The following is a 21,921-nucleotide window of genomic DNA, read 5'->3' as shown; positions in this document are numbered from 1 at the left end:
GGTAATCATCCAGTCTTCCCTTGAATCAGTGTCCGCTCTTGCACCCACAGTATACTTTAAGAAGGAATTACACAGGTCTGCTATCTCTTGCATTAAAAACCAGCTTTCCTGGCTTCATTTGTTGCCCCTCAGTTCTTGGGATGAAAGAGATAGTAAAAAAGTTGATTCCTATCCATCACTTTCATGCCACTCTTTATTTTGTAGATTTGTACCAAATTCTTCTAAATCAGCTCTTTTTTTCTAGCCTCTTCTCTTTGACCTCTGTGTTCTAGCTAAGTTTTTGTCCAGGTCAGAATGTCTCCCACAGCTCTTCGGCTTCCTTAAAAGCCTTTGATGAAGGACTTTGTTAAAAGCCTTTTGGAAATATAAATAGACTATATCAACTAGATCCCCCCTTTTCTGCTGGGATCTGTAAGGCAAGATTTCCCTTTGCAGTTCTTCACAACTTTGGTATTTTTCCATTATCTGTAGCTGCATCCTTTATTACAGTTTCTGCTAATTTGCCCAGCGTTGCCATCATGATTACAGACCTGTGATTCCGCAGGTCTCCCTGGGACTTTTTCTTAAGGATTGACATTACACCCATTCTTTAGATTGGAGAATGTTTGAAATGGTTAATATGCTTACATATATATGTGGCATCTGGCTTCAGAATTAGGTTGAGAAATCCAGTACAGTTGGGACTGTGGGGTCTATTTTGACTGTGTTTCAAGCTTTTTGCAGAATGGAGTGGATTCAGAGTTTTAGATCTGATAAACATTTGAATTTTTTTTTCTTTAATGAATTTGGCATTGTAATCTCATGATAGGATCTGAAGTCTAAGAAGGAGCAAACAGTGTTTGCTCCTCTGCCTTGTCCTGATACCAGAAACATGCCCCATTGCCCTCTGACAGATCAGTTGGAGACAAAGAAGAAAAAGGATGAAACACAACCTATTTACAGATACAAGGCTTAACTTTGGTGCTGTCACCTTCATACATGGCAGAAATGTCACCTTCTCCTACACGTGTTAGAGAATGTTCCATACAACAGCTGTGGTCTGTCAGTGACGAAAGCCAGAGTTTGTAGTAGGATGTGGAAGTGTGAATATTGGCCGCGATCAGCCTTGGGAACTTTTACCTGCTGGACCTGGCAAGCTTTCTTCCCAAAAGCTGGATGACTATGTGGTGCTCTGCTAGCTCATGCTAGCTTTAGATTTGGCCAGGTATCCTATCTGAAAGGGTATATTTGGGCTGGGTTTCTGTTTCCCCAAAAAATTTATAAACCTTTATAATGGCTTATGTACCTTGATTGTTATTAATCTTTTTTCTTTAGGCATCAGTCTGCCTCCTGTTATGCCAGGACAGCAGGGTGCATAACCATACAGGGGCTAAAGATTTTAATTTCTTAAAGTGTTCTTTTTCCTTAGAGAATCTTTTTTAGTCATTTTCTTCCTCATTCAAAATTCAGTCCTCTTCCCACAGTTCAGTGTCACTGTTAGCATTTGGTAAAATCACTCCTATAATGAATTTGAATTGAGATGTATTAGGGTGACTGGTGGCTTAATGGCTCAACTGTAACTACTCCTTGAATCAGCTCCTGGGTAATAAGCGAGGTAAGAAAAGCTCCTCATCTTGTGTGCTGCACTACCTGAGGTTCCTGCAGGCAATCATTATTACGTGCTACTTCATACACTGTTTGGCCAGATAATGCCTTGCAATTAGGCTTTAAGAGCAAGTGATGGAAAGCTCTCCATAAAAGCTGATTATATTAGAGCCCAGCAGTGCATCTGTACCACCATTCTCTGAGATTTGTTGCCTTTTTGATGTCTTACTGTTGGTGCTCTGATCCAGAGGGAAGCTGTTTATCCAGACTGCTGCAAGCCATATCTTCAGCACTGGTGCTCCTGCATAGCTGCACTGAAATAAAGGGAAATATGGCCTGGCTCCTTCTCACTTACATCCCTTCATAGTCCATAATGTTAGTTATATCCTATTGGTAATTTTCCATTTCTTTTATTGTCACATTCATCTTCAACTGGCGTAAATAGCATGTCAGCATTAACTCAATGGATCAGTTGTTGGCACCAGGTCTGCTTCATGGTTTTTGCTGACCCTTATGGTTACACTGCCATCCATGGAAGGGATGGACAGCTTAAATTGGACCTAACAGTAACCCCATATCCTGAGTAGATAGAAACTGCTTTACTCATGCAGAGTAGCAAACCAGCCTAACTGGCTCCTGAGGACAGTACTGCAAGCCCAATTTTAACACATTATACTGGGGTGAGAAATCTGTAAGGAAATTTTCAGCCTTCCTGCATTCTGTAAGAGGGCATCCATATGGGGCCAGGAGCCTTCTCTCCACTTCCCAAAGCTGCTGTGGTTTGGGAGGGTGCAAAGCAATTATCTTTTGCTTCCTATTTAGATAAGTAACAATAATCTCCCCAATACTGGCAATGTGGCACTCGTTCTCCCAGGGCACTCCACAGGTTATTTTGCAAGCAGAGGTGAGGTTGCTTTACATACATGCCAGGCCAGTCAGGAATTACATGAATAAGAATGGTTAGCACTGGGTGTGAACTAATGAGTCCTAATGAGATTTCTGCTCAGCTTGGAGCACATGCAGAACAGGCTTGTAAAATACCATGTAGATTTAAGAGAAGGTACAAAACTTCAGCTGTGAGCCTCTATGGTCTCTAGGCATCTTGAACTTCACCTGAACTAGCAATAATTAGCCAAGGTGTGGTCTTCATCACTTGATTTGGCAGCATTTAACACTTTGTGCTTCACCTCTGCAATCCATCTCAAAAACAGCAAAGAAAGGTGATCGTGAAAGGTAAAATAGTCTTGCAGCCTTCCACAGGCAGTTTGGGTTTGGATTGTTGTGCCGAAATTGTTGTCAGCTTAGTCCAAAAGGTACTTGTTTTTTTCATCTCAGACAGATACAACACAATAGGATGTGTCATTTGTTGATAAATTATACTGTGATAAAATGTCATGTAAGTCAAAAGGGTAAGGGAAATGGTAGTAGAGGTAAGAAAAGTTAAATATGTTGGTGAAGTATGGCTTTTCTTCCTGCTTTGAGTTTACAGCATTCAATAGATTTAAACCTTTTTTGGATATCTAACACTTTTCTCTAACCCATCAGTTGAACCATAATCCAGCATCATCACAAGGGTGGCAGCAGCCAGAATAGCCTTTCTGAGTGGAAGACATAATCTGTCAGCGTGGGTAGTCTCACAAAAATCTGTTGGCACTTGTTTTTCCTACACAGGTCAGGATTTTATGGTATACTGGCCAAGTTTTAATTTGGGTAGCTGTATATCTGTTGGGACTTTAGCTGTGACTTATAAAGTTTGATTGAATCCTTTGAAAAGCAAGTAAATCCTACTTAAATGTTAGGTACAATGGAGTTCTAGAGATAAGGGGAAGTTGATGTGTTGACTGGGATGTGAGGGGAACCCCAGTGCATCTCTGCCCTTCCCCAGGCCTCCCCGCCTTTACCCAGGCCTCCCCTGATGGGTGGCAGTGGGTTCTCCAGGGTGCAGGCAACAGTGCTGCTTCTCCATTGCCTGGTCACAGCTGGACGCGCAGAGAAGCACAGCGTAGATGCCAAAAGGGGCTGCAGGTGGGCCGGGGGAGGTCAGGAACCCTACATCTGTGTTTGCACAGCTTCCTGGCTTGGGCACTTCACAGTGGGGACATACTTGCACTGCACAAATCTGCACTTCCCTGGGATCTGCTCTGTGCCCTGATGGACCCACCCATCACCAGGCTGTGGACATGCCATTAGCTTCCCTGGCACTTAGCAAGCAACATCTGTAATATTATGCTAGATGGTCATCAGTACTATAGAAGTGGGCAAAAATGGGCATCAGTACTGAGAGGCACTTTGATAACATGGTAGCAAGGACTATAAAGTACCTCAGAGAGATGGAAAAGCTTCTTTTTCATCATCTGCAGAATCTCATTTGTCTACCTGCCTTTTCTTTCTTTACCTTAAGAGCAATGCCAGGACCTTATTCTTCTCCTCCTTTTGCAGAGAGTTGTGACAGACCTGCTCCCTGTGCACTGAGAGCACTTGCAGGCACATCAGGAGTCAGAGGCTCCTCTCTGTCACCTTCCATCCACTAACTTGTTTCCTGGCAGAAAAAGTGTCAAAGGAAAACTATTCCAAGGAGGAATATATCACTGGACAGTTCTATAGCACCAATTCAAGCTTGCTGGAGCAACTGCAAGCTGCTCCTTTTTTATTCTGCAAGGACTCCAGTTGCATACAGACTTGGATGTGCCCAGCTTTCCTTTCAATGCTCATTTGCTTCCATTTAAGTGCATGTGTCATTTTTCATTATTTTATACGCTAAGGGGCAGATTCTGAATTTTTTAGTCATGTTTGGCAGAACCTTGTTCCATAAATAATCTTCTTATCTTAAGTGGATCTGTTTGTGGAAAACAGTACAGTTCAGCAGCAGCTGAGGAGTCCCAGTGGGAAGAGCAGGGAAGAATGAGGGGACCTATAAGAAAGATGGGGACAGACTTTTTAGCAGGGCCTGTAGCAGCAGGACAAGAGGTAATGGTTTTAAACTAAAAGAGAGTGGATTTAGACTAGATATAAGGAAGAAATTTTTTATGATGAGGGGTGGTGAAATACTGGCACAGGTTGCCCAGAGAGACAGAAGCCTCTCTGGGCAGTAGAAGCCCCATCCCTGGAAACATTCACGGTCAGGCTGGATGGGGCCCTGAGCAGCCTGGTCTAGTTGGAGATGTCCCTGCTCACTGCAAGATGGTTGAACTAGATGACCTTTAAAGGTCACTTCCAACCCAAACCATTCTATGGTCCTATGAGTGGAAGAGGAAAATGGCTGCCAGAGATCAGCTCAATATTTAGGTTTTAATGTAGCTCCACATCAGTCACTGAATACAGTAATTTATTTTCTTTTTCCTCTTGGATGCTCTTCTAGGGATGTTTTAAAACAAAGGTGCAATATTCATTCTCACTGTAGAGTGTTAAAAAAAGACTTGATGACTCTTTGGCTCCTAATTATCACCTCAGGCATCTTATTTAGCCTACCCTTCATGAAGGTAAGAAGTATATAACACACACTAACTCTTGCAAAGTAATTGAGCCACTTTTTTGGCCTTCCTCTATCAATGTTAATAACCTACACTAATAGCACAATGCTTTCATTTTTTTTTCCTCCTTTTTCTTCAATCTGCTACAGGGATTAGTTAGTCATTTGCATCTTCTTTAGAGGCCTTAACAAATGTTAATTTGTCATTCTTACCTCTCCTTTTTTTTTTTTTTTTTTTTTTAAGTGTCAGAATGAAATTAATTTCCCGGAAGGATATTTAGTGTCTTTCATGTATCAATCAGGGCTGAGCTCTTCCTTTTCTCATGCAGAGATGGTTTCTCCTAAGCTGTATGAGGTCAAGAAAAGAGAAGATATAGTTTAATGCATTGCAGAGTACCTTGAAAATAAAGACATAAGAAACAGAAAGTTAAGTGACCTATGGTATGCTGTAAAGATTTCCATTTCAGACCACTTTAATGTATTTCAATGCCTGAAAGGTTCATCCCATCTGAATGAATTTCAGCAAACTTGGTTGCTCTGGCCAAACAACAGGTTATTAGCACTGTCTATGGGCAGTTTGTAAGTACTACAGGAGTTAAGCAAGTTTTCTCTTTACAGATATCTCCATGTTCAATCCTTTAAACTCACAGAATCATAGAATGGTTTGGGTTGGAAGGGACCTTTAAAATACCTGATGTATGGTCTGCCAGGTTGCTCTCTTTCTTTAATAGGAGATGCTAATTATGTGACATGTTGTGGAGGCATCATTAGGTTAGGGTAAAGTTTCTTTAATTAATTTTATTTTATAATAAATTGTACTTGAATGTATTGATGGCCTCTTGAATTTCAGTGATTAAGGAGTTTAGGTTTGCTGCTAAACTGCATAGCTTCCTGAATGGCAGGCTCATGAACTTGAAAATGGTGGATAGAAAGCATTACCAGACCATTTTTTCACGCTGATGAACATTTCTCTTTTATTTATGGATTAAAGACTAATAGCTGAGTAGTACATTGTAACCATGCTCAAAAGCAACTGACAGTGTAGGTTTGAGGAAAAGTGTGAATAGTCAGTCTCTCTTTTAAACATCCTAGGGAGATTTTTTTCTGAGCCATAAGTAGAATCACAAAAGAGTTCAGGTGGAAAAGGGACCTCAGGAGGTCTCTGGTTCCACCTCCTGCTCAAAGTGAGGTCAGCTGTGAGGTCAGACTGTGTTTCTCAGAGGCTTATCCAGTCTGGTCTTTTAAACCTCCATGGAAGGAAACAGCACAACATCTCTAGCAACCTGTGCCACTGCTTGACTGTCCTCAAGGTGAAAAATTATCTCCTTGTAGCCAGTCTGAATGTCTCATTTCAACTCATGCCTGTTGCCTCTTGTTCACCCACCCTACAACTCTGCAATGAACCTGGGTCCACCTCTTGATCACCTCCCACCGTAGGTGCTGGGAATGGCTGTTAGGTCCCCACAGGACACCCCTTCCCAGGCTGAACAAGCCCTGGTCTCGCAGCTTCAGCTCCTGGGGCAAGAACTTCTGCCCTCACCAGTGTGGTGGCCTTCCCTGAACTTCCCGCAGTCAAATCATGTCTTTCTTCTACTGGGGGTCCCAGACTAGATGCAGTACTGTCAATGTGGTCTAACAAGTTCTGAGTAAAGGGGAATAATCACTTCTCTCAATCTACTGGCAGAGCTGTTCTCCAGCCAGTATTGCTGCAGGGGGTTCCTCCTTCTCAGGTTTGGGGCTTTGCCTTTGTCCCTGTTGGATTTCATGAGGTTCTACAGGTGCTAACATGAACAGTGGATGGCTATTGTTGTCCATGGGCAGGTCTGCTTGACACTACAGTTAGGCAAAGTTTCTCTAGCCTTCAGATATGCTATGCTTTGCTGGGTGGGAAAGATGTCGGGAAAGAATATATGAAGCAAAGTGGGATTCTAGGCAGGCTTTGGTGTCTCTTGTGCATTATTTTGGTCTAGTCCAACCCACTCATGGACAGTGCAAAGGAAAAGTACTTCTATAACTCTGCTTCTACAGACATGTGATAGAAACCTAACAGATGGGCTGTGACTTTTATTATCAACTAGGGCTGAACAGACTGAAACCTGGGGAGCAGTACTAGATGGGATGGCAAAGACTATTCTCTGACTTCAGTGTTGCCTCTTGCATATGTCTCTCATGGTCTGAAAATACATGAGGTGCTTATATCCTCAGATTGCCTATGAAAAATCATATAGCTAAAGGGATGGGTGGGAGCTTGTCAGCCATCAAAGCCACAGAAGTGTTGCAGGAGAGTGAAATAAAGAAAGTCGTAATTCCCCTGCTCCCCGAATCTCAACACAAGCACATGCTCACTGCTGAGTGTCAGCAAAAACCTTAGAAGTGTCCGAGGCCCTCCTGTTCTGGGCATTGTCCTCCCCTAGTCAAACAGATAGGCAGAGCCATTTATATCAGATGTTAATTAGGTTTTAAGAGGGGAGTTGGATAACAGGAGGGAAGCAGGAGACACGGTGCGATCAGTTATTGCTGCATTAACCACAGTTCTGCGCAGAGTGCCTCTCTGCCGTCTGCAGAGGTGCTATTTCATAACAGAACTTATCACTGCCAAGTTTTGAAGTCAAAAGCCAAACAGTCACAGGTAATCTGCATAAGCATAATTCCATACAATTTTCAATCCGTTCCATATACCAATGTGTCTTCCCTTCTCGAGTGAATGCACTCCCTCTGGTGGCTAATTTACTATCTCCAATTCACTCTTTTTTTTTTTTTTTTTAGAGTTAAGGTTGTACGCGAGCAGCTGGCTAAAAGAACTGAGAGAGCAATAAGCTTCTGCTTTTATTAGGCTAGTTTAATGTTTTATGTTCTCAACACTGAGGGTACAGATAAAGTCTGTCCATTCAAATGTATTTAAAAATAATCCCCATTCATGGAAAAAAGATGAAGCTTAAAAACAAAAAAATCTGTTCAGAAAGACTATTTCTAAAAGAAGCCTAAATCATTATATTTTTATCAGTTAAATGGTCTGTTGGCCACAGTGATCTGTTATTTTAAAATCCAAGCTGATCATTCACAAAAGATAAATCAGTGATACTTCAAATTCCTTGTTATCAATTTCCTCTTGGGCATCTATCTATATTATATATCATGTTGCAAGCTTTTCTGGTCAGAAAACACCTTTTTCTGATCATAGCATGGTAGCCAGGGCAATAGACAATATTGCTGCCTGTAAACCCATAGGAAGAACTCATGTGCTCAGGTCACTGAACCTGATGTCATTCATCAAATGAGTGAGAAATCTCCACTCTTTGAAGGATAAACTTCTTTTGGATGTGGTTTGTATGTCATCTGTTCATACAGGAGATTTATTTGCTTACACATTTTTATAGAGCACATATGGTTAAGCAAAGCCAGTGTTACAGTGGCATTCAGTAATTAAACATTATTTTAAGGCTGGGAAATGTCAGCAGAAATAGTATTTACTTAATTAGCCATCATGTTGTGTTTCAAAAGAGAGAAACACAAGCAGAAACTGCTGTGAATTTGCTTGCCTGTAGGGTGATACACCCAGTAAGCTTTCTGCCTTATGAAAAAAAAGCTGTTCCCACACCTGCGACAGCTGGATTTAGATGCTGAGCTGACCACATCTGCGCTGTGGTGAAAGGATTTAGAGTCATTTCAGTATATTTGAAGCAAGTTTAGTGAGGGAAGAGGGAGAGAGCTGGGGTGGTTCATTTTAATTCCTGCCATATTCTCATCAATCCAGGTGATGGTATGGCTTGGGATGGGCACCACAGCTTGGTCTGGGATGGGATCTGCAAAACCCCTCTGTTCCTCCAGCTCAGTGCTTGCAGAATTACACCAATGCTAATTTTAGAGGCCAATGCTAACTTTAGAGGTCAGTCTTATCAACCAGACTCCTTTACGACTGTCTTAAAAAAGATCCCTTGATGACCATATAACCTTGAATTAACTGTCTCTCCCAGAAGCCATCTAATTACATAATCTGTAATATCATTGTTGAGTTTCTGTTATAATTCACTTAATTGCATGTCTGTTGCTACAGTGCTTCAATTTGGGGAAATTTCTGTTTCCTTACTCAGGAAAACAGTTTACACTCTCAAGACCAATTTGCCAGCTGGAGCATAGTTCTTCTGCAAAGGGATGCAAAGATAAGGCTGTTATAAATATCCGAAAGCACCATCATCTCTGCTTTTATACTTTCAACAGTATGTATCTCAATGACAGTGCATCACCATCAGCCATCTCCATGAGTCAGATCCTTGCTTCTAGAACCTGATGATCTGAAGGTGGCAGAGTGCATAGCTGGGGCGGTCCATGTAGGCATGAGTTTGTCCCCTGCGTTGCTTTGAACATGTTGCTGAGGAAAAAGTATGAAACCCTGTGATGGCACAAAGATGTGAGGCATATTTATGACTAGCTTTTAAGTAGCTCTCACGGATTGTCTACAACAGGTCCTTTGGGTTTTCAGGCATGGTGGTAGCTCCAACCTGGTCCTCAAGAAGAGCTTGTGAGTGCAACCTCCCAGCGATATAGATTGGGAGGTATCTTGGCACGTTTTCCCTCCTCCTTTACATAGATTTTCTTCCCAAGAGGAAACAGTTCTGATCCTGAACTGGTAACACAGCTGTTAAGAGAGAATCATCAGCTGATTAATCCATCCAGGGAGCTGTAGTGACACACTGCTGGCTGTTATTTGGTAGTCATGAACAGAAATCAGGAGAGATATTCCCAGTTCACAAAATTAATACACACCAGAGTCTACTCCTCAATACCTTAGATCATATATATAAAACAACTTGGAAATCCTTTTGAATCTCCATTTATCCTCAGATAGTTTTAGTGTGGTCCTGAATTAGTGTTTGCTCTAATATGAATGAAATGTCAGTTCCATTTTGCATAGTAGTCTGATTTTATTGAATTTAATGATCACTGGATATTTCCCTAGAAGTCTTATCTTCATAGTATTTCAAGAGAATCTTGGGGTTTGGGGTTTTTTTTAAATTATTTAATAATCAGCATCTCACTCTTAACTGTTGTAAATGAAAATGGAGCAACATGTACTGTACTGATAACATGGCCTCACTAAATAAAAATGGGAAGGAACCAACCTCTCTCCAATTTTTCTTCATTATGCTCATTATTTGCTGCTGTGCCTGACCTGAGGTTTTAAAACATCTGTTTTACTAATTATGTTAAAATAAAGCACACTTGGTATAGTTTTGAAAGTCACTAATATTTGGAAAGATGTCTTGTAGCCCTAATGATAATTTTTAGTCTCCTGACTTGTGTATAGAAGAATTCTTACTATCATCTGAACAAATTGAGTAGTTTGATATAGGAAACCTAAAGTTAATCAAATTGCAATGTCTTCATATTGGTGCAAATTATTTTGACATTCAGAGAACTTTTTAAACTATGTCATAAATATTACTATCTATATCATCAGTATAACATGACCATTTATATTGATGTATTTCAGAATGAAAATATATGGCTTCCATTCATTTGTAACCAAATGTGAAGCCTGAGGAATATATAGGGCACAAAAACCTTTTCTTTTGGGTTTTTTTTTTGTTCAGCCTACTTTCAGTCTGCAGCTGTAAAAGATAGAGGTTTGCTATTGAAAGGACAAAACCAGAAATGCCTCAAACGAGTTGTCTTCCTAGAATTTGTTTAAATGCTGGTGTGTCTTGCAGTGGACTATAGCAATTTTTTACTACACAGGAATTTCTTTGACCATAGGACTTACTTCTGTAGTTTTCATCCCATTGAGTATGAGGGAAAGTAAAGGTGGTACTCATTTCAGAAGATCTTGTAGGCCTAAGATCTTTCAAAGGAAAGAAAAAACCCATATATATATATATATATATATATGAGGGAAAAGTAAATAATATTTTTAAAAACCCTTTTTTCTGGCAGTCTCTTGTTCTCATGAAATTTATTCAACACCTTAGCAAAACAGCCTGTTTTACATATACAGCTAAATGAATATTCTTACAATTCATTATAAGCCTATCATTCTTAGAAAGAGACTGTTATGATTTTGTTTTACTTTTTATTTAAATATCACTGTTCTTATCTTGAGTAGGTTTGAGTGGGCAAATTAACACATATTTGGTGAGATTTGGTAAAATTAGGTTAATACTTAGGGTAACTTAAAGAATCAGCTGAATTTGTTGTGAAAATCATGATTAGTTCCTTTCAGAAACATCTCTATTTTGATGCTTATTTTAAAGGTGCGAATGGTAGAATCATTCAGCCAGCAAATTTCAGAGAAAAGGTGCTGTCTTTTGTTTCATTATGTTTGCTTATGCTTTTTGATTATGGGAGAAGAAAAAAAAGAAACAACTAAAAAAAAAAAAAACAAACAAACAACCACACAACACCAAAAAAAAAAACAACAGCTGCTTTTAACAAGATTAAAATCCATCTGAGACATGTGAAAGGTAGAACATGAGTCAAGTTCAGCAGAATTCTCATGGCAATCTAGCTCCAGCGCTGACTTAAAATTCATGTGACTTAAAAGCTCTGTGTGTCTGAAACAGGTATTCACAGATTTAAAAGGAAAAAAACAATACAAAACAAAAACCTCATCTTTATATCTCTGAATTCTTATTTCATGTGTCTTGTTCCAGGTGACAGTCTGATACAGTGTGACTCTGACAGGAGAGAGTGAGTAAGGTCCCTTCCCTTAGGATTCATATTTGTAAAAAGAAAGATATTTTAGCTCAGTCAAAAAGTAAACAAAACAAATAAGGACTCAGAGATGGGATTCAGTGTCCAGGCATTATGAGGAGAGTCTTGAAGCTCTTTTCCTCTTGTTGTGTCACAAATAGTTGCTCTGTATATTTCTGGGGGTTTTTTCCAGATTATGAAATTAGTTTACCAGTCCACAGGGACTATTGGGGATGCGGTATTTTCTCCTGTTTGGGTTCCTAGAAAGGTGCCAAGGAAAAGAGGAGAAGAATCAGCAAGTGCATGAAGAATAATCACAGCTGAAAATAAAGGTGTGTTATTTAGCTGTGGCTTTAGGCCTGTATAGATTTTTAACCTATAAAATAGACTATATTTCCTATAAAAAAATCCTATAAAAAAATAAAACTTTTTTTTTTGCCTAGGAGCAACACAAAAGCTGGGGCTCTTGGATCCATGGGAGGGGAGCATAAATAGTGCCTCTCCTTCAGGGACAAAAGTGCCTGGGCTGTGGAAAGTAAAAATGCTTTGTTGTCCCTTGGTCTACCCAAATAAGACATGCCAAAAAGCATAGCTGAGAAAGAAGGACCTTTTCCCAGCACAGATACACAGTGCATCAAAAGTGCCTTAGTTAGTTCAGCTGGGGCCCATGATTTCAACACCACTTTAAATATAAAATACTTTTGTCATGGAAAAATAGCATTGCTCATGTCTGTCCCTACTCTAATTCGATAAAGGATCTGGGGCCATGAACCAAAACTTGCTAAGAAGTCATCCCCCAAGAGCCACGTGGTTCATCCCAGATTTGGGGCGGATCTTCAGTTCAGGGAGTTGGGCTGGGAGGTCTCTGTGTTCCTCCCTTTGAGATGAAGGAGACAGGCAGAGCTGTGAAGGCAGAGATGTCTCCAGTCCTCGCCTGTGTCCTGGTTTTCCTGGCAGGCTGCTGGGGTTGCCAGCATCATGCCTGCCATAGCATGGGCAGGGTCTTCATTTGTCAGGAGAGCAAGGTGGTCCAGGTTCCCCGGGACATCCCTGCCAACGCCACCGAGCTGTAAGTAGGGAGAGGGAACGGTTGTGAGCACCAGCCTTGCTGCTGGCTCTCAAAGCAAACTGCTGCTTGGCCAGCCAAGGGTTGGGTTTGTAGGGACTCACTCGGCAGACTTACACCAGCTGTTTTGAAAGCTCAGCCCTTCCTCTGATGCGTGCTTAATTACATCTTGAAGCTCCTCTCTGCTACTCTGATCTTGCTCATTTTAAGATCTCTGTTAAGAAAAGATATGGTATGTTATAATGCAAAGTGCAGATTAAAGTTTAAACAAGCTTCCTTGGTGCTGTGACAGTAATTTGAAGCATAAAGTCTAAGCTTTCTTTACAGCTTGCTTTAACATTGTTGAAACGTGTAGTGCAACTTGTCTGACCCAAAAAACTTGATGATGAGTGTTCGTATTTTTTACTGCGGGAGCTTTCCAAAGGTTTGTGCTTGTTTGCCAAGAAGCAACTTAATGTTTTCTTTTTGAAATCACAAAGGCGTTACAGAAAGGACTCTGATAAACACTCAGAGAGCAGTCCTCTATCAGAGGAGCAGCACAACTGCAGTTGGAACGAACAGTGTAAAGACACCGTACTGTGTTACTCAAGGAAGGGTTTTATCTATCTTAAAACTTCTCTTTGTTTTCCATAAAGTAATGTGAGCAATCCTGTATGACAGCTGTTTTCTGTGTCAGTAGCACAGGCGAGCAAAAGAGCTTACGCAATGGCGAGTATGTAATTGTGCAAGTGACTGTTTTCAGTTTTATTTTTTTAAAGTAAATTATATCACCCCTTGCCTATATCCACAGCCATCTGATATTGTTAAGACCTAAAGCAAAAACAAAAGGAGTCCTGGATAAACCCTTTGATTAATAATTGGAGTGGCAAGTTTGGAGGGAGGATACAATGAAGAACGATATGTCAGTAGTTGGAAAAATATACTCCTACCCCAATTTTACACATCACAATATATCCATGGTTACTATCCCACAGTTTTCCTAGGTCAGAAGTTTTGTTTTGTTCAGAGGGAGGAGTTATGTGCACTGAATAAGTAGACTGCGGTGAAAACTTGAGAAAAATGCCTGTGTTAACCACAGAAGGTCAGTAAAAGTTTAAATCATTCTCGCAACTAGAGGGAAAAATAATCCATCTGTGATTTAGGTCATCTAAATCCTGAGTGAACTGTGCTCCAGGCATACACTGCTAATTTTGTTTAATTTTGCTTTGATTCTTTCTTTAGATTACACAGTTAAGGTCTGCCTTCTAGGTATTAATCAAAAGCAGTTTGTAATTATTTCTGTAAAGAAGTAGAGTTTAATATAGCCAAAAAGCACCTGTTAGTAAAATGGGATTTGCCCACAGCAGATCCTTGTTAACTTCTCAAGGGTTTGTTGAGGATGCTAATTTGTGGGTTCCTCAGCACAAGTGTGTATTCTCTGAAACAGGCAGACTATGATGTTAATGCTACTGAAAACAGCAAACAAATGCTTTCTTCTGGCAGCACTGTGCAAATACTGGAGTTAGAATCTCTCAGTTTGACACTCTCCTCTCTTACACCAACTTTTGGTTTTTCAGGATGCAATTCTTGTTCCGTTCAATCGGCGTAGCCTTGGGACTGATTTCAGCATGGTTTAAAAATTTGTCCATTAAAACTATATAGAGTTGCTTTGAATATATCAAATGTTAGTGTTACTAATGCCAAATACATTAGCTGAAGAGCTATTAAGGGACAGATAAACTTTATATTTTTCCTTCAAGGTCAAAGAAAGACTCTAGAAAGGTGCCTTTCTGTGCATCCATCTGCTGAGTGACCAGTGGGGTGATTCAGGTGACTAAAACAGACTTTATGGCTCCAGGTGCTGTTGCAAATTCACCCTTGGTAACAGAAAATGCTTGCTTTATGCTTCTTCAAAAAGCCTCAATGAGTCAAAAAGGTTTTAAAATCCATGTAGCAACTTGAGCGTGGATGGTCATGGTGTCTAAGGACCCTGTATCGGACACAAGCAGAGACTTCTTGCTAAATACAACTCTTGCAAGGTAGTTTTTTTCACTCAAGGTCTCACTCTGGGAGTGCTGGATGCAGTCTGTTTTCATTTGACATTAAGAAGGGGTATTTATTCAGTATACTTAGAGCTCTTCACCTTTTCTTATGTGGTCTTTATAACTTTCCTAAGCTATCCTAGTGTCCTTTCCTAGTGCCTTTTAGTTTAATAACATGCTAGTGAAAGCCTTGGAGAATGAACAGGAGCCTGGTTAAGCCTCAAGAACTTCTCCCATTGCTGTGTGTTCCTGTTCCACTACAGCTGTTTCTTAAGTTGGGATAATGGCATGTGGCAGCCAGCTCTGTTACTTGGTAAGAAAACTCAGGATAAAAGTAAAAATATTGCCCTCGACAACCATTATATCTGTTTTTTACCATAACTAATTTTTTTTTTTTTAAATTTTTTTTTTGAGGACTGGCCACTGACATGTGCTGCTATGATGGGTTTATTTCTGGTCAGATTGCTTCTTGGAGATTTACAAGCACTCTGCAGCTGGAAAGCTCTAAGTGTTTGCAGGGGAGACTGTGGTTATTAGTTGCTTTGCTGTATAATCTTTGCCTCAAAGAGGAGTTGGGTAGAAGAATTTTTGGCATTTTCTTATAGATACCGAAATGCCTGTGAGAAATGTGATGGCTCTGACTTACAACTCTGGAGATAATGCATGAGAAACAGGAGGCTGAAAGTTCAGAGGGGAAACGTAGGTTCATTTGTGTCAAAGTATTTACTATTAATTGCCTCACAGAGTGGGGGGGGGAGGGGAGCAACTCAGTAGTCACCTAAGGCAGTTTACTCCATGAAGTTTTAAAATCCAGTGTCAAGCTTTGTAATCCATCCTTCGTATTCACTAAGATTTGATTTAGTCATTAGAGGTCGTGCTTTGAGAAAGTAATGCAAACAAAAATAACTTTTTCTCAGGATAGAAAGGAACCTTCCTAATGTTTAGAAACTAGTTTAAGCAGAAATATACAACTCAACTGGGAATACAACTCAAAATACCAGGAAAATCTTAGTTATTCTCTTACAGCACCCTGCTTTGGTTTTGGGTTTCTCATCTCTGTAGTGCTTGAAATCTCTCTAATGGTATCCCAGGGAAATAGAGGTCTACCCCAGCAGCTCAGTGCGACTGTTTGAGCGGTGGACAAAGTAAAGCAACAGTACAAGGTAGCTTAAGAAGGGAGGCAAAAAAGGCTGCTTGGTCCAATTCTATTTGTAATCCTGCAGAGTTACGTGAGAGAAATGTTAATATCAGCAATTTACCTGTATCCTGTAACTAATGCTGTGATCAAAATGTATCAGGAAATCAAATTTGGTCATGTTGTATTGTTATATATATAAAGAGAAACTGCCTCCAACTCAGTGGCTTTCCTAATTTTCTCCTGCTCCTGAACTTTACTCCCTTGATGTTTAGCCCTCCTTAGCAAGCATGCAAGTGCAGCAGCCAACAGCAGCATGTAGATGTTGGCCAGTTGGTTCCTTCTGCCTAACTGTTTCCACACTGGGGAGGTGATATAAGAAACACCTCTTGGGAATGGAAGCTCCTCAAAAAAAGCTTGCAAACTTGGATATGTGACTCATCTAATTAAAAGGAATTGTTTAATGTGTTAGCATGCCAGAGGCTTCAACAGCAGAGTGGTGCCAGTTTTAGAAAGGAGCAACTGAGATGACTGAAATAATTGATGACAGAGACGGTCCATCATTTGACATCCATCTGTCAAAGTGCTATCTAAGAGGAAACTACAGATAAAATAAAGAAGGTCTAGGCTTGATCAGATGGTGTTTTGTATTTTAAAAACCATTCTCTGGCTGCACTAGCCATTGTCAGAGCTGTTTAGAGGTATGTTATATGTAGTGTTTACTCCCGAGCATCTGCAAACTAGAAACAGTGGGATTTTTTACTTGCTCTCTGCATAGGTGTTTTTGTACAATTGCTCAAGGATATTTATTTTAGACTATCAAGTCAAGGCTGAGTAGATGTCTGACCACTAAAACAGTGGTTGCCTTGAAATAACAATTTCTGTGTTAGATACTGAGTCAGATGTGCTTCCCCACAACAGAAGCTGCAAATGATGTGAACAGTAGCTGCAGCATTGTTACTGACAGCAACAATTAGGTTGTTGGGGGGTTTTTTATGCTTTCACACTTAAAGTTGAAATTACAATGAAACCTGCAAGCAATTACAGTTCTTGCTCAGATGTTTATACTGCTGGACTGATCTTTATCTAGGACAGACAAGGTGTATAGAGGATAAAGTAAGGTGGCAAAATGATGACCCATGAAGCTTTCAAGTCACTGTGTTATGATGGTTAATCATATAGTTAATCAATAAACACACATATTATCAGAAGGGGATAAGGAAATTTGCAGAGCAGAGCATATTGAGAATATATTACATTGTATATAAAGCTTTTTTTTTTTAATTTAGACCAGCTTTGCTTTGATAGGGTAGAAAAAAGTCTGCAGTTAGTGCTACATTCTTCTCTTCCTGAATTTATGATCAGTTCATACTTTGCAGCAGAAAGCTGTAGAGGTTGCTGTACAATCACTGGCTGTATATCGGTGGAGTGGTCCAACAATTACACTGGATTCTATATTTGACATTTTCATTGAGAAGATAAAAAGAAATGGGCAGAGCATCAGAGAGGAAAAAGAAAAGGAAGAAAGTGACACTAAAGGATAATAAACTCTGCAGGGCAGATCCTCAGCTAATATAAATTACCAAGTATATATCTCTAGAAATATCCCATTTCCAAAACTTTACAAGCTTTTCAACACGAGGAGGTATGCTGCACCCAATAGGAACTGCTTTGCAGTAGAGTACTCTGCTGCCTTACTCGTGATGCTACGGCAATGATGCATCTATGAGAGACATATGGTCGAGTCTGAGGAGGTATAGATGTGTGCGTATGTTTCTAATGTATTTTTGCAATTAAATTCACTTGAAATTTTAATGGCAAGTATATGATTTGTTAAATTACTAAGCTTTTTGCAGGGAAACACAATGAAAGCCAAAACTGGATTTTGTTTGCATGCAGCATTGAGCGGGTACCAAGGTCTATGCCAAGTGATGCCCTTTGCTGGGGTCAGCTACAGAGAAATTCGTTCAATGTATGATTTCTGACTTTTACAGCAGCCTCTGTCTCGCACATACAAACAAAAGAACGGGGGTCTATGTCACATCCTCACATGTCTAATATCAGGCAAAATGGGTTCCTGGGGCTGGTCAGCTCCATGTCTTGAAATAAAGCCTCTCTCTCAAACATTTTACATATATTCTGCTTCAGTTCCTACAAAGAATCAAAACTTGCTTATTGAATGAGATTATCATCAATGTTTTTCTAAAGCGTTTGGAAGATTAAACTAGTCATTTGTAGGTGTTACATTTTCTTGTCTTGAATATGGTGTCTTCCTCTTGGGTGTCTCCCCATTCAAATCTTGTTTCATATAATTATAACCTAGGAGAGTTTGACGTTAATACTATTCATGAGATGCAAGCTCATAAATAGCAAGGTTTAGCGTAGAGGTACAGCAAGAGAGAAAAGCTCTATTAAGATCAGAAATAAGTAGTTTTAAACTAAAATGTGGTTAAAATTGAGAAGTTGATGAGCCTAGTTGATGAACCTAAGTACAAAGTAGGATGGAGGTCTGTCTTTTACTTCTCCAACAAGCACATGAATCACAAAACAGATTTGAGGAGTCATGAATTCAGTGGTGTCATGCAGCAGTTCATTTCCTTTACTCTGAATGGTATGTCACGCTAAACTCTTCAACAGTATGGATGATTTCCTAGCTTCATTTACTCCCCTTAGTGCAGCTTCTCGCAACTCATCAGTTTTCACTGCACAGAATTAAAATGCTGTATTTTAGACTTTGTTGCCTTCTCTTTCCTAATATTAAAATGTATTAACTTCATCTCTCATTCCACCCAGGGAGGCCAAGACACTTTGGCACAGGAAATCCTATTGGTGCTCAAAGGTGACTGTTGCTAGCTGGGAGAGCAGAGCAGTCAGAGCTCTAGGGAAAAGTTTTGAAGGGTGCTTTTATGAATTTGAAAGACATTGAAGTGCTGACGTGTTTCTGTCTCAGCTTGGCTGTTGCCCTCCCATCCCTTACATAGAGAGCTCAGGGTACTTATACAGAGGGAGATGACCTAGCAGGGTACAAGCTGCTGTACTTTAAGAGCCACAGAACCAGGACAACTCATTAGTTATCCCTGTATCTGCATTTGTCCATGTAATATACTTTCAGTTCCTCACTTAGGTTTATAAATGGCAGCTTGGGAATCTGAGTTAATAATTTTCTGGATCTGGCCCTTAGCAAAGTCATATCAGCACTGCAGTCCTGAAGAATTAACACCTGCATTTCTGAGGTGTAACAGAGAAGAGATCTCCAACGGAAGATACCTTTAAAACTTCCAAATTAAATTCCTCTGGAAGAGTATCCCACACAAAATGTGTCACCTGATAAGCCAGGAGGACAGTCTGTTGTGCATCTCCAGTGTTTCCTTTGCAGATGCCAAGGGGATCTCCTCAGTCTGGCATGTCACTGAAAATACTGGGTATTTGGAGAGCTTAACAAGAGTGAAGGAAGAGGGTGGATAACAAATGCCACAAGAATAGAAAGGAGAGTTGCACAGAAGAGAGATGCCAACTAAATATACGTCCGGAAGGGGATAGCTGCTCTACCTGCCAGCAGTTTGTGTGCAGGAGGGGGTCCTGGAAAGCCGAGTTAAATTATCTAGCAAAGAAAAACAAACCAATATGTTAGGTACCCAACTGAGCAGCAGAAGATATCCATACAAAGTTCAACATGCCTCACTCTTCTAACTTGATGGCATTTTAGTTAGTTCTGCTTAACTTTCCCAAGTGTCCTTGTGCGGGCAAGCTAAAAGATAATTGGGGTAGGTTCACAGCTAATTTAAATTGTCATAGCTTCATTAACTCCAGTGGAAAGAACTAAGTTCATTTTCACTGTTTGGCTTTGGGGACCTCTATCAGCCATGTGTTGTTCATTTTGGCAGCAGCTGATTGGTAATTAATGTCTGTGTGTTTGGTAAACAAGCTACTTTCTGCACAAAAGACAGGTATTATTTTTCATAGCAGTCTATTAGTTTTACACAGTGAGGAGCAAGCACTTTGGTAGGAAAAGTCACTTTTCTTTGTTTAAGACCTTGACCTTTTCAGACAAAACCTGTAAATTATTTCACACTTTTTGCCTGTAGTTTTGAGTGGACTACTCTTATTAGCAGTGAAATTTAAGTCATTAAAATGAAGCTTATTTCAAATTATAGGTCAGAGTCAAGTCTGGATTTCATATAAGAGTAAAGAAAATGATCTCTTTTAATTGTCTGGCATGCACTTTAATGAGGAGCCCAATTTCTGCAGCTTCCTTGATTTTGGGGGTCTAGGGTCAGGAAATCTTGTGATTTGTTTGCTTTTGCTTAATGTTTTCTTCCAACTATTTTTACGTATTTCAGGAGCTCAGCCTGGAAGGTATGGATACTTCTTATCTCACATTACCATATCACTCCACTCAGATGCATTTGTTCCTGGTTAGCTAGAGGAGAATTTACAGGCTGCTATTATATACAGGGGAGATACGTTTGAGTGAAATGAAAACAGCCTTCAACCCAACTCAGGTGAACCAGTCTTTGTTTTTCATAAGTACATTGAGCTTTCTGAGCCTCTGTCTTTGCCTGGGCTAGCTAAATAATGCTATGTCCTTGTCTGTAACATATTCAGAACTTCCTAAAGACAGGGCAGCCTCAGTTTTAAACATATACCCACTGGGTGAGCTTCAGGCTGAAGCTTTCACCTCTGTCCGCTCTCTTATCTACTCAAGAATACAGCTACTAGTCAACATTTTAGCATATTTGCCTGGAAATCATGTTTTGTGAACATCTATGGAGCATTGCTCAGGTAGTGGTTCCACTATAGCACCCATGAGGATGTACTTTCTGATATGAATCTTTGTCCAAATACAATCAGTTAATCAGAATTAATTTATAAATATTTATTTGTAAGAAATCTGTGGATCTTCAGTGGTTTTCAAAAAAACTCTACATGCATAAACATGCAGTGGGGAAAGCTTCCAAGTTTTCAGTGTTTGCTTCATCTTTTGTTTGAGAATGGAGCAAGGAAGGAATATACTTTAAAATGATGGTTAGCAGATTTTTATTTTTTTTTAATTTGAAATAGTAGTGTGCAATGAAGAACTGGATTGACTGTGTAAAGACTGAAAAAGAAAGCGGTTCTTGTTTTCTCAGGAGAATTTCTGATGTCCTGTATTCATGTTCTAAACATAACACTGTGGGATGGGGTGGAATATTCATAAAGCAACCTCCCCTCACCCCAAAACCAGATCCTACCCAAAGAAGTGAAGGGAATAGTGTGTTTATCCTCTTCCTCCACTGGCTTGACTCTGGGGAAAGAGGATGCGAATGGAAAACAGTAACACTTACCTGTAGCTGTGACTGATAAAATGGCCAATGCTCAGGTGGGAGAGAGTAGCAATGGGAGGAGGGACTGTCTGCCTGTCCCTTATTCCCCAAACCAGGAGTATGGGATGGGAAGAAGCGATACATGGTTATTTGGGGTTGATTTTCCTCACTGAAAAGGATTGTTGTATGGGCAGGCTAAGGAGTATAGTGCTTTTTTTTACACACCTTCTGAAAGCCTTTTAATGGTTTTAGATTCTGTGCAATGCCTTGTGCTTAGAAATGATCCCTGGTGTAATGCTCTTGCCTGCCCTTGGCTTTGGATTTCAGTGCTAACTTCAGGGTAAGCTTTGATTTCTTTTTACGTTTGTACCATCACGTGATATAAATATATTAGGAGATTGCCTTTAGTAGCCTAATAAGCATTTTTGAGGAAAGAGCCTTTGTCAAAGGGCATCCTATTTAATGGGAAGCGCTCATGTCTGTGAGAGTCACGAACATTCACTGAGGTAAGAAAGCAAATCCATCTCCATCAGTGGAAGCCCTGCCTGTGCTGCTTTCCCTGGCATCTCCAGTTTCTCCATAGCTGCAAAAAAAGAGCATAGATCAGCCAAATCCATTTTTTCCTTCTTGTTAACTACTGGGAAGTGATCAATTCT

At 40.1% G+C, this 21,921-nt stretch overlaps 1 protein-coding gene across 1 annotated transcript in view; it reads left to right on the top strand.

The window, feature by feature from the left end:
* Nucleotides 1-12,657: 12,657 nt before the first annotated feature.
* The window catches only part of FSHR (follicle stimulating hormone receptor), an 80,132-nt gene continuing 70,868 nt past the window's right edge, over nucleotides 12,658-21,921 (top strand). The window contains 1 exon segment of the mRNA XM_010162092.2: nucleotides 12,658-12,809. Within this exon segment, the coding sequence (XP_010160394.1) occupies nucleotides 12,658-12,809 (152 nt within the window).

The sequence above is a fragment of the Antrostomus carolinensis genome, unplaced genomic scaffold, assembly GCF_000700745.2.
Source record: "Antrostomus carolinensis isolate BGI_N321 unplaced genomic scaffold, ASM70074v2 scaffold3622, whole genome shotgun sequence".
NCBI classification, from domain to species: domain Eukaryota; kingdom Metazoa; phylum Chordata; class Aves; order Caprimulgiformes; family Caprimulgidae; genus Antrostomus; species Antrostomus carolinensis.
This window is presented reverse-complemented; position numbering and strand designations above follow the sequence as displayed.